General features: G+C 35.4%; 1 protein-coding gene across 2 annotated transcripts; it reads right to left on the reverse strand.

Moving 5' to 3' along the window:
• Window positions 1–4,041: 4,041 nt before the first annotated feature.
• Window positions 4,042–11,046, reverse strand: LOC306884454 (pleckstrin-like). Of its 2 annotated transcripts, XR_013785445.1 has the most exons (10): window positions 10,823–11,046; window positions 9,259–9,414; window positions 8,988–9,169; window positions 8,242–8,333; window positions 7,624–7,808; window positions 6,209–6,313; window positions 5,890–5,973; window positions 5,725–5,797; window positions 4,566–5,258; window positions 4,042–4,441 (listed from the first exon to the last, which is right to left on the reverse strand). XR_013785445.1 is itself a non-coding variant. In XM_079440320.1 (9 exons), the coding sequence occupies exons 1-9, from the start codon at window positions 10,862–10,864 to the stop codon at window positions 5,119–5,121; spliced, it is 1,059 nt and encodes a 352-aa protein (XP_079296446.1). In that variant the 5' UTR covers window positions 10,865–11,044; the 3' UTR covers window positions 4,042–5,118. The 2 variants fall into 2 exon arrangements, 1 of the variants encoding a protein (XP_079296446.1); XM_079440320.1 differs by having other exon boundaries at window positions 4,042–5,258; window positions 10,823–11,044.
• Window positions 11,047–15,795: the final 4,749 nt, after the last annotated feature.

A 15,795-nucleotide genomic window follows, 5' to 3' on the forward strand; every position in this document is an offset into this window, starting at 1 on the left:
TCCTACTGCAAGATTTGTTGATGTTTCCATACAAAACACGTCTGAAACATGCTACTTGTTAGGTTTATTGTTTATTCTTACCTGTTTGTCTATAAGCATATTTGTGGTCCTGGGAGCGTATTACAGAAAGATCCTAACTTTAAAATCTTATCTTATCTGTTTGGTAACCATGGTCATTTCAGTTAGGACCACATTTAGGACAAAAGCTATTACAGAAGAGCATTTCCTAAGTGCGTTATCTTATCTTAACTACAGATAGGAAAGGGGCATTACAGAAACCTCCTAACTTGACAAAACCCTAAAAACTGTCTTAACTTTAGGACAACCCCACAGCTGTCCTAACTTCAAAATTATTAGAAAGCTAACGGAAAAACGCTTACAACTGTGCTGTCCGACAATGGTATTACATTTATTAATAGTTGACAATGAAGAACTAAGATGTTTAATGGTAGAAAGACTCTTGGAGGACCCTGAAGATGAGTTATATTTTGATGACAAAACACTTATAAGTAATTACAGACTGCCACACAACATATTACAGTTAGCACAGGAACGGTAACCAGCATTATAGAGACCAACAAAAGAGTCATGGACCATTACTGGTTGTAGTGCAAGTGAATAATGCCTTACGTTTTTTTGCAAAAGGCGATTTTGAAAGTGAAGTAGCTTTTGTTTTCCTCATCAGCAGCTCGGGCAGTGTTGGTTGCTTAATAACAGACTTGAGAGTAGATTGTCGAGCTTGATTATGCCTTTCAAGTCGTGGAAGTCGTGGCCTAATGGTTAGAGAGTTGGACTCGTAATCCAAAGGTTGTGGGTTCGAGTCTCGGGCCGGCAGGGATTGTAGGTGGGGGGAGTGAATGTCCAGCGCTCTCTCCACCCTCAATACCACGACTGAGGTGCCCTTGAGCAAGGCACCGAACCCCCAACTGCATCTACATCGTATCTTAAGTTAAGATCTAAGATAAGAAACTTTCTGTAGTACGCCCCCTGGAGCACAAAACCAGTCTTAAGTCGCTGGGGTATATTTGTAGCTATAGCCTAAAATACATTGTATGGGTCAAAATTATCCATTTCTCTTTTATGCCAAAAATCATTAGGATATTAAGTAAAGATCATGTTCCATGAAGATATTTAGTAAATTTCCTACTGTAAATATATCAAAACTTCATTTCTGATTAGTAATATGCATTGATAAGAACTTCATTTGGACAACTTTAAAGGAGATTTTCTCAATATTTAGATTTTTTTGCTCCCTCAGATTTTCAAATAGTTGTATCTCAGACAAATATTGTCCGATCCTAACAAACCATACGTCAATGGAAAGATTATTTATTCAGCTTTCAAATGATGTATAAATCTCAGTTTTGACCCTTGTGACTGGTTTTGTGGTCCAGGGTCACATTTTGGTATCTTTATATAGTCTTACCCAACACCATTTTTGGGAACACTTTAAAATACTGTCCCATCATTAATGAATAACTACAAGATCACAAGTAACGCAGTATTAGCACTCTAGTAAGTACTTGTAACTAACAAGAAACTCTGATTAATGAATTAGTAAGTAATAGTGCTTAGTCGAATGTGGTAGTTCACTGTTAGCTAAAAAAAATAACTACTATTTTTTTCAAGTATTACCAAATTCTTCAGAAGGAATTACTCATTTTTTGGATCAGTATTCTAAAGTGAAGACCATGATTAATTCTCTAGTAATTGCTGAAATCATTGTAATCTTTTGGGGGGTTTTGTAAGGTTCTGGTTAGTAAATCATTTTGCTAGATTTGGTAACACTTAAATCATTACTAGTGGGTTACCGTGATCTTCACTTTAGAATACGGATCCAAATAATGAGCAATTTCTTCAGAAGGATGTAGTAACACTTGAGTCATTACTATCCAAAGCCTTACATATATCTCAAAAGCTCACAATGGCGTCAGTCAATATTTGGGAGTTGTCATACTTTTCACTTTGGAATATTTTATGTACACTATGTTAAAATAGCAATATTTTCTGCTATATATACTACTTATTGCAAATAGTGGCAATTATCTGCACCTCAGTATTGTAGTGCATTATAAAACAGTACGCAATAAATTTAAATTAATTCAAATTATTAAATGGATACCACCTAACTGGGACAGTAAAGCCCTCCCTACACCTACCCTAACCCTACCTGATACCTTTATTTTTAACTTTTTAATTATTTCCTTCATTTTTATTGAAAATGCCTTTCTGATGCCAAATGAGATTTGAAAAGGGAGAAAAAAAGTTTGGCAAAAGACGGGCTCGAACTCGGGTCGCTCTCTACCATCCTGTAATTGATGTTAAACAAACGTCTTTTTTTAGTGTTACTGACCCAATCACACCTTAGTGGGCGGAGTTAAATAGCCTTTGCCAACCAGGCGGACTATTTGCACTTAGTGTAAATAAACAACTTAGTGTAAATAAACACTCCGTATTTTTAAATACATAGAGTCGTAATACTTACTCATGGTGTCTGTGGTCTTGCTGGCATCTCAGTCTTTAGGTTTCCTTGTAATCTTATGAATTTAACTTAATCCTTCATTTACATTATCATCCTGTGTTTTTATATTTTCTACAATTCTGTGGCCCGTCGTCATTTATTCATTACAAAACACACAATTTTGACATTACTTAGGTGTTATTTTCACAGATTTTCAAAAAGGTCATAGTTGATTTGAAAGGTTTTGTTGTCTTACCTCAGATATTCGCGCTGCTCCACTGACTGCTGCGGTTTGCGCTTGAATGCTTGTAACGGTTTTCCCGCTACAAAACGGTTTCCCCTGATTTTTAATTTGTGTTCTAAAAATTGACAACAACATGGTGGTCATGGGGCACAGATGAAACACATTGTATCAACCCAAGGCCTAAACATTTTGATTAAACTGATGGAGGCCACAACTACATCTGACATCACAATTATAAGAGTACATTCATTCATACTGAGTATGCGAATTAGTCATTTACTAATGTAACAAGCAGATGGTGTTCTAACTGCACTCAGTCTAGTCTTTTAGAAAAGGTTCGTGAAAGATGTTAGGTTCTAATATGAACCTTTTACCACAAGAAAGGTTCTCAAAATAACTGCCAAATAACCAGTGGATCATTATAGAACCTTTAAGTTCAACTTTGAACCTTTTTGATAGCTAGAAGTTCATATTTGCACTTTAAAGTTCTTTTTTGAACTCTAAAGTTTCAATCTCTTCTAAAAGTGTACCAGTTTCAACTGAGTGCTATTACTTACTGAATCATTAATCAGTTTCTTGTTAGTTACGAGTAGTTACTATGTTAATAGTGCATTAGTCATTTGTTCCTGTGTAGTTATTCATTAACAATGGAACAGTATTCTAAAGTGTTACCCTTTTTTTCCCTACAATTTTTGTGATAAAATCTCAAACTTAAGAGGTTAAGTTTGTTACAATAATAATGGTTTATAGATTTCAGCCTATATGCAGACATCGAGTGCTACATTCAAATAGTGGCATTTTGATATTTTGATATTTTTATGCCATCATATATCAACAGATGTCACCAAAGTCACCAGTTTTTTATGTTTTGGCTGTTTGAACTTACTGGAATTGTTATTTATTTATTCATTTATTTATTTTTACTGAAGTAAAATAAATATTAAATACAATATATAAATAATCAGTTTACATAAAACTATGGTACTTTTAGAGGTAAATAAAAATGCATGAATTTATAGTTTTTATTTGATTATTTTAATGCATAAATTCATATTTTATTATATGACATTTATTAAATAATATATATATATATATATATATATATATATATAAAACACGTTATCAGTGGAAGTACTTATTATTATTATTATTATTATTAATTTATTAATTAAAATGAAATATTTCATTAGTTTACGTGCATGTCATGTGACCATGACCATCGTCAGAGAAACATGAACTTTTAAATGGGATACTTTATTATTTAAATATTTATTTAAAAATCTCAGGGGTAATTCAAGTACATATATTAGGTGAAAGCAGATCAGAGATCAAAGCAGTTTGTGAATGTATGCATTTTAATGTGTTAGAAAGACACAAGCCTTCCAAAGACATAAAAATACACGGTAAAATAACCTACAGAGTGATAATTCAAATAAAAATAAGAATGTGTTCATCAGTAGTTGATGCAATATTGAAACACTTCTTAAACCTGAAATGGGTTTTGTAAATCCAGTGCTCAAATGCGGTGTCTTGCACAAAACTGGAAGACTTTCTGAGTGTATATAAGCAGTGGGCTATTGTAGAAAAAAATTAAAAAAATGAATTCGGGAGAATCAATAAATTATGAAAAATGTATTGCCATTGTGTAAATAATATGTAATCATGTAATCCATAAAAAGTAACTGTAGTCTGATTATGAGTATTTTAAAAAGTAATTTAATCTAATTAAAGGGATAGTTCACCCAAAAATGAACTATTTTCAGCAGAACAAACACATTCATACAGGTTTGAAACTACTTGAGGATGAGTAAATGACAGAATTTTAATTTTTGGGTGAACTATCCCTTTAATTTTTGGAATATGATTATGTAATCCAGATTACATGTAATCAGTTACTACCCAACTCTATATATCAGAATAGTGAGCAGTGTAGATCTGTGATATTTTCAGACTGTTTCGTGTTAGGCCACCTCACCATCAGTCTGGTATCTCTACAGTATATCTAGACCAAGTCAAGAAAAGAAACAGGAAGTGCTACTACTTGACATGAAAACAGGAAAATGCTGAACATTGAAGATTCTCTCCACTGTGTTGACAGTTCTGGACGGGCGGATCAATGCCATTCACTATCAGTTTCTGGTGAAACAACACATTTGCCCACATCCTGTCTCTAACTTAGTGTGAGCTTGTTTAGTTTTACTTGACAAATTGCGTAACATGATTGTTAGAAGGTCTCTTGTTTTGTACAAATGCGGAAAGTGAAGAAACGACAAACTGGAAGTTTTATTTTTAGAAAATGCTGAAGAGGAGACATATTTGGTGCGTTGACAAAACACATCCTCACACAGATCCTCTGTGTGTCTTTAACGAGTGAGTTTGGCGTTCTCCAGACCATGGGATGGATCTAATACAGTTATTTTCCCGTCTTTGAGACGCTCTGAATGGCTTTGATCCAGTCCTTGCGCTCGTCGGCTGTCGCGGCCTGCAGGTAGTAGTGTATCTCATCTGACGTGATGATCTCAAAGAAATTCCCATCCACCTCTTGCCTCTTGGCTGCAGGAGTTCATAAGAGGGAAACATTTCAATTAAATAAACACTTTCTATATTGTATATGAATGGGAGTCTATGGCAGCCCTATTAACAGTACATAGGAAAAGAATGAAATTTGGTACACCGGTAGAGGTGGTCCTGAATAGTAATCAGACCAACTCTTGTGTCTCTACGATGTACTCCATAGCGCCACCACCATTTCAAAAATTCTGAACACTTTGACCTAAAGTCAGTCTCTTACATTTAGACTCCAGCTATTACATTATTCATGATTTTGAAATTGTGTATTATGTGTTTTGCTACTCCTACTTTAAATCTTATTGAAAGAAAATTGATTTGCCTTAATTTTGAAGTGAAACATGTTCTTTATGGGTTTTGTGATAGTCAGTAGTCTCATTAAGATTCATGGAATGGCATATTTATAAAGCGGTGGATGCTGAAACGTGTTATTATTTAGATTTCATCATACCATCAGGCACGTATTCCACCGCCGTCACGACTGAACCACGCAGGTGAATGGAGCCGAGAGGATCGTCCTCACCCTTACAGAGACAAACAGACCATCCAAAACTGTCTTAATTTTACATGAAAAACAAAACAAACCAATCTTTAGAAATGGCAGGAACATGCTTACTTTGGTGGGATCATAGTAGTGGATATAAGCAGGATCATCTCTCAGAATAAACTTTCTGACTTTCCAGTTCTTTCGCCTGTGACCCTGTGAAATGATGAAGAAATGTCTGAGAACATCTAATATCTTATATTCTTATCAATATTTATATTTTGAAAGAAGAACACAAATTAGGGCTATTGAAGTCGATGCTTGTTAAGTTAATCAAATTTGGGTTTGAAGCATATGCTTGATATCACAGGTTTTGTGAGTCTAGTCTCATGTCTAATCACTATCTCAAGATCAGTGGCGTTCATTCATCATGTGTCTGTTCGGAAATTACCTGTTTCAGCAAACAGCCCTGTTTGACTATGGCCCCTCTGAACTCCTCCTTCATGATCACGTCCTCATCGCTGGAGTACCCCTCACAAAAGAAACCACTATCTGCCTGCAGATCAACACACATGCACACCCTCAAGAACAGCTCTGGCTTCACAGACACGCACCCAATACAGCTACATGTAAAATATAGTGCAGCTCTATTCCAGAAGTGACTGATTTTGAACACTAACACGAGAGACTTCACTCAGTTTCACTGTAACATAATGCTAAGAAACAAACTATTTTAATTACTTTTTGAATGAATGATTATATATTTACAATATACTTTAAGTGTATAGTCCTGTTCTTCAAAAAAAAGACCGTCATGTCACAGGAGTGCTTTTGATGTCTTAAAATACTGCCTATGTATGCAGCTCACTACGGTGTCCCAATCTTCAAACAGAAGGATGCAACATTTTTGAATAATATCAATCCACAAATCTGACTTAAACTCTTAAAAATAAAGGCTCCTAAAGGGGGGTTTCACAGCTGTACCATAGAACAGTGGTTTTCAATCCTGGTCCTGGGGACCCACCGCTCTGCACATTTTGTATGTCTCTCTTATCTGACACACTCGGTGCAGTTCTTGGATCTCTCTTCTAATGAGCTGATGATCTGAAATAAATAAGGGAGACATGCAAAATGTGCAGAGCGGTGGGTCCCCAGGACCAGGATTGAAAACCACTGCCATAGAACAACCAGTTTTGGTTCCCCAAAGAACCTTTTAGTGAACAGTTCTTAAAAGAACCATTTTTTTCTTAGTGTGAAGAACATTTTAATAATCTAAAGAACCTTTTTCCACTGTAAAGAACCTCTTGTGGAATGAAAAGTGTCCATGGATGGTAAAGTTTCTATCTGGAACCATTGATGCCAATAAAGAACTTTTATTTTTAAGAGTGTAGCATGGAGTCATGGAGTCACTGCATGTGTTTGTTCATTCGGCCAGAGGAGAACTTTATTTGCCAACGCAATTCTTAGACTTTGTAACTTGCAAATGTGAGTTTATATCATACAGTTCTGAGAAAAAAAGTCAGAATTGCAAAATAAAAAGTTTTTTTGTTTTTTTTTTATTCAGAGGCAGGAACGGACTTCCATAAGCTGGGGTTTAAAAGACACTTCATATTCAGCAATATCATCGGCAACTAAATGAGAACAAAGCTTGAACTGAACTGAGCTGAGCTGAACAGTGACACAAGTGTCTTTGTAGAGCTGCTTGCAGCAGAATTTGCAACATATTTGAAGTTTGCATCATTGATTCTGCTATTTTCCTGTTTATGTTTGAAACAGTCTGCATTGTATTTAAATTACATTTTTAGAAATAACTTTTGAAATAGAGCCAATAATAATGTGCCTTACGTATATGATTTGTTAACTCACAAAGTAATAAAGAGCCTCGGTTTGGTCCAGGAAAACACACTCTGCTCCTTTTTCCGCCCCATCTTTGGACACGTCTCCGGCGGGCAGCAGGAATCCCTCGTTCAGCAGTCCGGTGGCCAGCATTAGTCCCTCGGGTCTGTTTCTGGCCTTGCCCTCAGAAATCAGCCAGTCGATCACTGTGTTTCCTGCCAGGAGACTTTTACAGGTCAACAAACTCATGCAAAGAGAGATTAAATGGAGATGTTCCTCTAGAAAAGACAGTAGCACTTTAGCATAGGGACCAATTCTCACGATTAACTAGTTGCTTAATAGCATGCCTATTATATTGGCTGTTTTTTAGTACTTATTAAGTACATATTCTGCATGATTATATTCTACATGCCTAATCCTACCTAAATTTAGCAACTACCCCACTAACTATTAACAAACAGCAAATTAGGAGTTTATTGAGGCAAAATGTAATGGTTTGTTAATGGCGAGAACTGGACCTTAAAATAAATTGTGATCGCAAAGTGATCATTCAGCTATGTCACGGTAGTACTTCTCATTTATTATAGTAGTAAGACAGGTTTGGTCTAGTTCTTCATTTTACCACTGGAGCTGAAATTAACATTTTACCTGTGAAACAGTGATTGAACAGCCTTTTATCCTTCTCTACCTTCAGCTCTTTCACTCCATTGTCTTGATCTTTCATTAGAACATACAGTTCACTGCAGACAGACACAACAAAGGCAATGTTTTAACGGCTTTGTAATTCACAGCAGGGTCTTTAAAACTATATTTGCCATCCATTTCTGGTAAATATAGACACTCTTTTATTCAGTCATGGAAAACAAACAGTTTGCATAAGATGAGCTGAATTCAAAACAGGTATATGCCACCGAGATAACACATATGTGACCCTGGAGCACAAAAGCAGTCTGAAGTCGTTGGGGTATATTTGTAGCAGTAGCCAAAAATACATTGTATGGGTCAAAATTATCCATTTTTCTTTTATGCCAAAAATCATTAGGATATTAAGTAAAGATCATGTTCCATGAAGATATTTTGTAAATTTCCTACTGAAAATATATCAAAACTTAATTTTTGATTAGTAATATGCATTGCTAAGAACTTCATTTGAACAACTTTAAAGGAGATTTTCTCAGTATTTAGATTTTTTTGCTCCCTCAGATTCCAGATTTTCAAATAGTTGTATCTCAGCTAAATATTGTCCAATCATAACAAACCATACATCAATGGAAAGATGATTTATTCAGCTTTCAGATTATGTAAAAATCTCAATTTCGAAAAATGTACCCTTCATGACTGGTTTTGTGGTCCAGGGTCACATATTTCAAATAACTGAAATCTTAGTGTAATACCTCAGGTTAACATTTTCTGGTAACCGAATGGATCGGCGCGTTGACTTCCTGGCAAACTTCTTGCCGCCCTGTAAACAAATAATGGCTCTCTTGATATCTCTAACCCAAAGCTCCCTCTCCTCCAGGTGAGTCGCTTGGAAGAAATGGTCCTGGTTCTTAGCCGTTCTGATCTTAAACACAAGCTGTTGACAAAAGCATATGAAAGCTATTTATGAAAAAACTCTAGATACGTCAGCAGTACACTGGCCTTGAAGACGTCTGATTCCTTCACCGTTCTTTTAGTGAAATCCTGGCATGGGCTGGTAAGAGTCGCACCCTTCAGAGGGATCATTCCCTTCGGACTGTTGTCTGTCTTCTTCTTGTAAAACTCAATGGCATCATCTGCTAACACCACCCACACCACCTTCCACGAGTTGAGCACCGTCCCCTGCAAAAAAACAACACTTCTCTGCTGTAACTTCCTAAAATCACCAACGCAAATACTGAATACAAAAGCAGTAGTGCTGAGCTATAAACAAATGTGACCCTGGAGCACAAACCAGTCATAGGTGTCATTTTTTTCGAAATTGAGCTTTATACATCATCATCAGCTGAATAAATAATCTTTCCATTGATGCATGGTTTGTTAGGATCGGACAATATTTGGCTGAGATACAACTATTTCAAAATATTGAGAAAATCGCCTTTAAAGTTGTATAAATGAAGTTCTTAGCAATGCATATTACTAATCAAAAATGAAGTTTTGATATATTTACAGTAGAGAAGTTACTAAATATCTTCATGGAACATGATCTTTACTTAATATCCTAATGATTTTTGGCATAAAAGAAAAATGGATAGTTTTGACCCATACAATGTATTTTTTGTTATTTTTTGGCTACTGCTACAAATATACCCCAGCAACTTAAGACTGCTTTTGTGCTCCAGGCTCACATATAGCTTATAACTTCAATCCACAGCTAAAGGAAAGCATTAGATCAGCACACAAAAGAATTTCAGTGAAGTGTGAACGTTCAATTTCGGTCGTTTTCACTTCTGTGTTTTAGCTCACACACACAACTGTGGGTTGAATTGTACTATATTTCCAGCTGCCAGATCCTGATGCACTAATTTAGTTTTGTTTTCATTACAGTGTTTCTTAAAGACAAAACAAAATACTTATATGAAATACTATTCCAAAACTATGTTTAGGGATTCAGTCCCTAAATAAATAAATGGATGGACAAAATGAAATGTATGTTACATGCTGCAATGACTGATGTTTCCACATCTATTCCCAAAATAGAGCAACTTCATGGAAAAACATGACAAAACATCAGCCCATGAAATCAGTACTGTCATACATGGTATCATCATGGTGCATGTTCAGAAACCAAGAGAGTACAGCCTGCCATGGTACTTTTATGCTCATGTAGCCTATATTGTTCAGTATCAGCACCGCAAAATATCACCAATATCTCAAGCGCCTTAATTAATTGAGCAGTTAGCCAAACACACAAATGCTGTATTGGGATAATCTGAAGTCTGAGTTGCAAAAGGATCTTTAATTTTGTTGATGTAGACTTTCTAAAACTTTAAGGGAATAAAATGTTCAACTGAAGTGTTTTTTATGCACGTCATTTATTTTTATGTAGTCCAGTGATTTTAAATATAGAGTTTGTTTGGAAAATCTTTCATTTTACTTGCCAGCTAAATTTCCTTTTAAGGTCACCACTGACCCTGACACATCTTACAGAAAACATACCGCTCCATATCACAAACCCTGAAGCCCATCACAGAACAGCTATTATTGTACCACAGGATCACAGATAAACAGAAGACAAACCCAGTCTTACCTTCTTCACTAGGTACCCTTCTCTGATTGTTGTTGGCTCCATAGCTGTGCAGTAAAGCAGTGAGTCTCGGTCTGCAGGGAGTGGTGAGTGTGAGACCCATACAGTTCAGCTGAATTTGTGTCTGACGTGTAACCTCAGTTGACAGTTATAGACACATTTTGATGAAAGGGAAGTTGCGCACTGACTGGCAGGCAACTTCATGGTCAGCTTCATGTTTCCTCTGTGTTTTCAACCCACACAGCAAACGAGTCAGAGGGCAAAGGATACGCTTGTGTTTAGTGATAACGAGCCCACGGGCACGCATGATAGTTTTATGCTTGTCGTTGATAGTGAAAGAGTTTTTTTAGTCATATTTTTAATAACAAATGTCCATTCTGAACTTAATATGGCTTTTCATTTAACATCTGCAAAGAAGCGTATTGTCAAAAACCGGTTCTTGATGAGACGGCCCTTTATGAACCTAATGAAGCCTGCACCTTCTGTGGGAATAATACTTCATCAAACTAATCACATTAGAGAAACAATGCTCTCACAGGAAGTTGAAGAGAGTTGAAGTGTTACAGGAGAGTGGTGTGATGCATGTTTGCGGTCACAGAAGAAGGACCCAACCTAGTTTGCTGTTTATCTAGAATAATAAAGGACTGTTTTAACATCTGTTTGAGAATGTAAACATTATCTAGTTGTTTACTGGATTGATTTATATATTTTTAAAATGAAAAGGTGTTTTTCACACATGGTTTTGAAAGGAAGTGAGAGAGTTGTATCTCGGTGCATGAGATAATACGCTTTTATATCATTACCTCATCTGTGCCTTCGGAAGCGTATCCAGATATTACAGACACTACAGCCTAACTGAAGACGAACACAAGGCACTGAAGTTATGACACAGGGATGTATCAGATGGTGTTTATACCACTAAATATATTCTGTACTGTAATAAATGATTACCAAATCAAATACTGTGGTGTTCACAGAGTAATGCCATCTTTGTGCTTTGTATTTTGATGCAATGGTTCTGATTCTTGTTCATATACCATATCACTTACACCCTGCTAGAAAACAAAAACAATACAAACCATCCCAGAATTAGTAATGCTTTTACTGGTTATAATGGCATTTATATTGGTTTGAATGGAAACTGTAATGGTCCCTGTGGGTCTCTATGGATAATTTGTCACCTTTTATTGGTGGCTTGTTAAAACCACTGAATCCTAATGGAATATATCCCAAAACACACTACTGGAAACCATTTTAATGTTGTTTTTTTCTTTCTGGTAAATACAGTTTGTAATGTTTCTCTAATGGTATTTGTAGTGGACATCATTAGAATTTCTGTGACCGTTTCTATAGATATTATTTTTTTTCATCAGGGCCGTAGGTAGACTGAGTACATTAGAGACACTTTCTGCTTTTTTCATCACTACACAAAAACTAGATGCCGAAATGAAGTGACTTTTCACATGATATTTCTTTTGCTTGTGTACTAAAATATCATAAATTGATAATAGCTATAAGTAGTTTATATTTTCCACAGTTAGCTCATAAACATTTTCGTCTCAACTGTACCCATATTGAGACACCCATTCTTAATGCTCTAAAGCTGGCTAATCATTTATAGCAAATATAATAAATGACAAAATTACAGTTTTAAATAATTACAGTTTAAAAACACATTTATTTATTTGCTTTATTTAATTAAGATTCGGTTAAACAACACAGGAACAAATATTTAACACTAGAAAATATATAAACCTACGCATCACTCAAATCTTTCTGAATTTTTACATTTTCAGTCATTCTGTATGATTTATAAGCTTGTAAATTTACTGGTATTACTGTACTTATAATGTAGGTAATACCAGTACACAAACACACACAGCCTCTGTATGCATTTTATTTTCTATGATTGGACTGTTACTGTATACAGTACATAGCAACCTATAAAGGGTGTCTCAACTGTACCCACTTTACCACCTTGTATATTTCTTAAAATGCTATGTAATCCATTTAACATTCATGTTAGAAAATATGTCCATTAATGATTGAGTTGAAATATCACAAATATCATGTTTTGAACAGAATTTGTGTAGCATATGTGTAAATGATCCTATTATCATAACACTGTGCAACTAAACATCATGTGAAGCAATAGGACACCAGTGCGGGTGGAGGCGATGTGAGGGAATTGTGTCAGAAATTGAAATTAGTGATCGGAAATTTCTTGTTTTGAATAAAGCTTCGTTGGCATTGAGAGATGCACTGATGCATGTCTGAGAAATTATTTGTCGTGATTATAAGAACAAATAAGCCACATGTTTATTTTGTGATGTAAAATTACAAATCGCTAATGGTACCATTTTAGAGCTCGAGAGTATTGAGCCTATACAAGACAATAAAGCTGAATTATTATTGTAGGCTATATTAATTGTACTTGGAACTCAATTACCACGGTTAACTGATGATAGTAAAAATGAATGAAAATACTGAAATGAGAGCACATGATTTCGTAAGTAGTATGTGATGATGCATATGGGATGTCATGACTGTGGGTGACTTTTCCTCTGGAGCAGCAGTCTAAAGACCCTCAGTCTGTAGTGTACACTGGGATGCATGACACTGAGGGAGCAGCACACACCAAATCTGGAGAGAGGCAACCTGTTCAAGTCAACATACAGGTGACCACCTGAGGAGCTGATCGCTTTCCAAAATGCTTTTCCTCTTAGAAATAAGTAAAGCAATGCAGCTTGAGGAAGTGTGTGACTGTAAAAACAACAGATGTGTGATTTCTGTCATTTCAGTTCACTCAGGCAGGGCTTTTCGAGACCGTCTGGCAGGTCAAGTTCTACAACTACAACAAGAGAGACCACTGCCAATGGGGCAACAGTATCGAGTACGAGTGCAAACCCAACACTCATGAGGATCAACAAAGAACTGTTCCTGTAAAAGAGTCCATGGTCCCCTGTGAGAGAAGACAATCTCATGAAGACACAGATACTGGGCTAGACATAATCCTGATAGTGTAAGGGACGTAGCCTTCCCTGTTAGTGTGACTTAGACGTTTGTGATGAAGTGGGAGTTTTGTTGGATTTGTCTTGGTGCTGCTGGAAAACCAATGCAATAGTTGCACTTTACCCTGTTTGTTGTAGTGTTGTCTCTTTCCAGTTGTAAGAACCCAGCGAGGATGAAGTTTACTTTTATATGAGTTTACAGATTTTATATAGATTTCATGTTAGACTTCATGTTATACACAGGTTGCTAATCCACATAAATGTAGCATTTTTGCATAAATTTTACCTGTCGATATATTTCTAGTGAGTCTTTTTATGAGTATTTTGTAACGGTGCATTGTGATTTATGTGCAATAATTGTAAGTTGGATGTATTTCTCCATATTTTTGCATTTTTCTAAATGGTAATACTGTTTGAAAGAACAATAAAGTATACCAAAAATGGGATGTGGTGTGCTTTGAGTAGTTTTGGACTGACAGATGCATGCAGAACCACACAGAGGTTTTCAGACCACAGTGTCATTGCGGAAATACCCTTATTATACATTTGTTGCTCATCATCCCACAACTGGAAATGACTGATAATAGTAGAGGGTTACCAAAATAAAATAGCTCTTGGGTGTTGAAATGATCTGAACATGCAGCCAGCAGGTGGCGCTCTAGCATAGTGTTAATGAAATATCAAGATTAGGTGGTAAAACATTTTAAGATCCTAACATCTTAAGGGGAGACACTGCAGGCAAAAACACAGTTTTAATCAATCAACTATAGGTAAGATGATAACTATTAGTTAATTATTTGACCCTATTCACCTGCAGTGTCTCGTAAGACCATAAGACCATGGTAGTGGTTTTAAATTGTATGTTTAAGGTTACTCAGGGGGAAAAAAGTTTAACAAAATGATGTAGAGAAGAATGAAACGGTAGTAATTATTTAAAATACACATCAGGTTAACATCTTAAGTCAGAGTAATACAGCAAAACATCAGAACTGAGTACATCTGCATCACCAGTCAAGCGTTTTTGAACAGTAGGATTTCTAATGTTTGTTTTTATTAAAAAAGTCTCTTCTGCTCACCAATCCTGCATTTATTTGATCCAAAATACAGCAAAAGCAGTAGCAATAATATTGTGAAATATTTTTACTATTTAAAATAACTGTTTTCTGTTTGAATATATTTTAAAATGTAATTTCTTCCTGTGATCAAAGCTGTATTTTCAGCATCATTAGTCTTCAGTGTCACATGATCTTCAGCAATCATTTGAATATGCTGATCAAGAAACATTTATCATTATTATTATCAGTATTTAAAACAGTTGAGTATATTTTTATTCAGGATTCTTTGATGAATAGAAAGATCTGTAATAAAAAGCTTTATACACTATACCAGTCAAGAGCTTGAAGTCAGTCATTGTTTAGCAAGGATGCTTTAAATTGATCAAAAGTGATGATAAAGACATTTATAATGTTGCAAAATATATATTTTTTTATTTCAGATAAATTCTGTTCTTCTGAACTTTATATTCATCAAAGAAGACTGAAAAAAATTACTCTAGCTGTTTTCAACATAATAATAATAATAAATGTTTTAAAGCAGCGAATCTGAAGGATCACGTGACTGGAGTAATGATGCTAAAAATTCAGCTTTGAAATAACAGGAATAAATTACATTTTAGAATTCAAATAGAAAACAGTTATTTTAAATAGTAAAATAATTAAAAATACATTTTGCTCATTGGATCAAATAAATGCAGGCTTAGTGAGCAGAAGAGACTCATTTGAGAAACATTACAAATCTTACTGTTCAAACCCTTTGACTGGTAGTGTATATACTTACTGCTGTACTTCCAAACATGACAGAGAGGATAATGCCATTATTTCTTCTCTCAGGGATAAATGACTAACAGGTGTGAAGTGACATTTATGAAACTGATAAATTCACTAACCATATTTTCTTTGTTCTCTC

This window comes from Barbus barbus (assembly GCF_936440315.1).
Source record: "Barbus barbus genome assembly, chromosome: 18".
Lineage (NCBI taxonomy): Eukaryota > Metazoa > Chordata > Actinopteri > Cypriniformes > Cyprinidae > Barbus > Barbus barbus.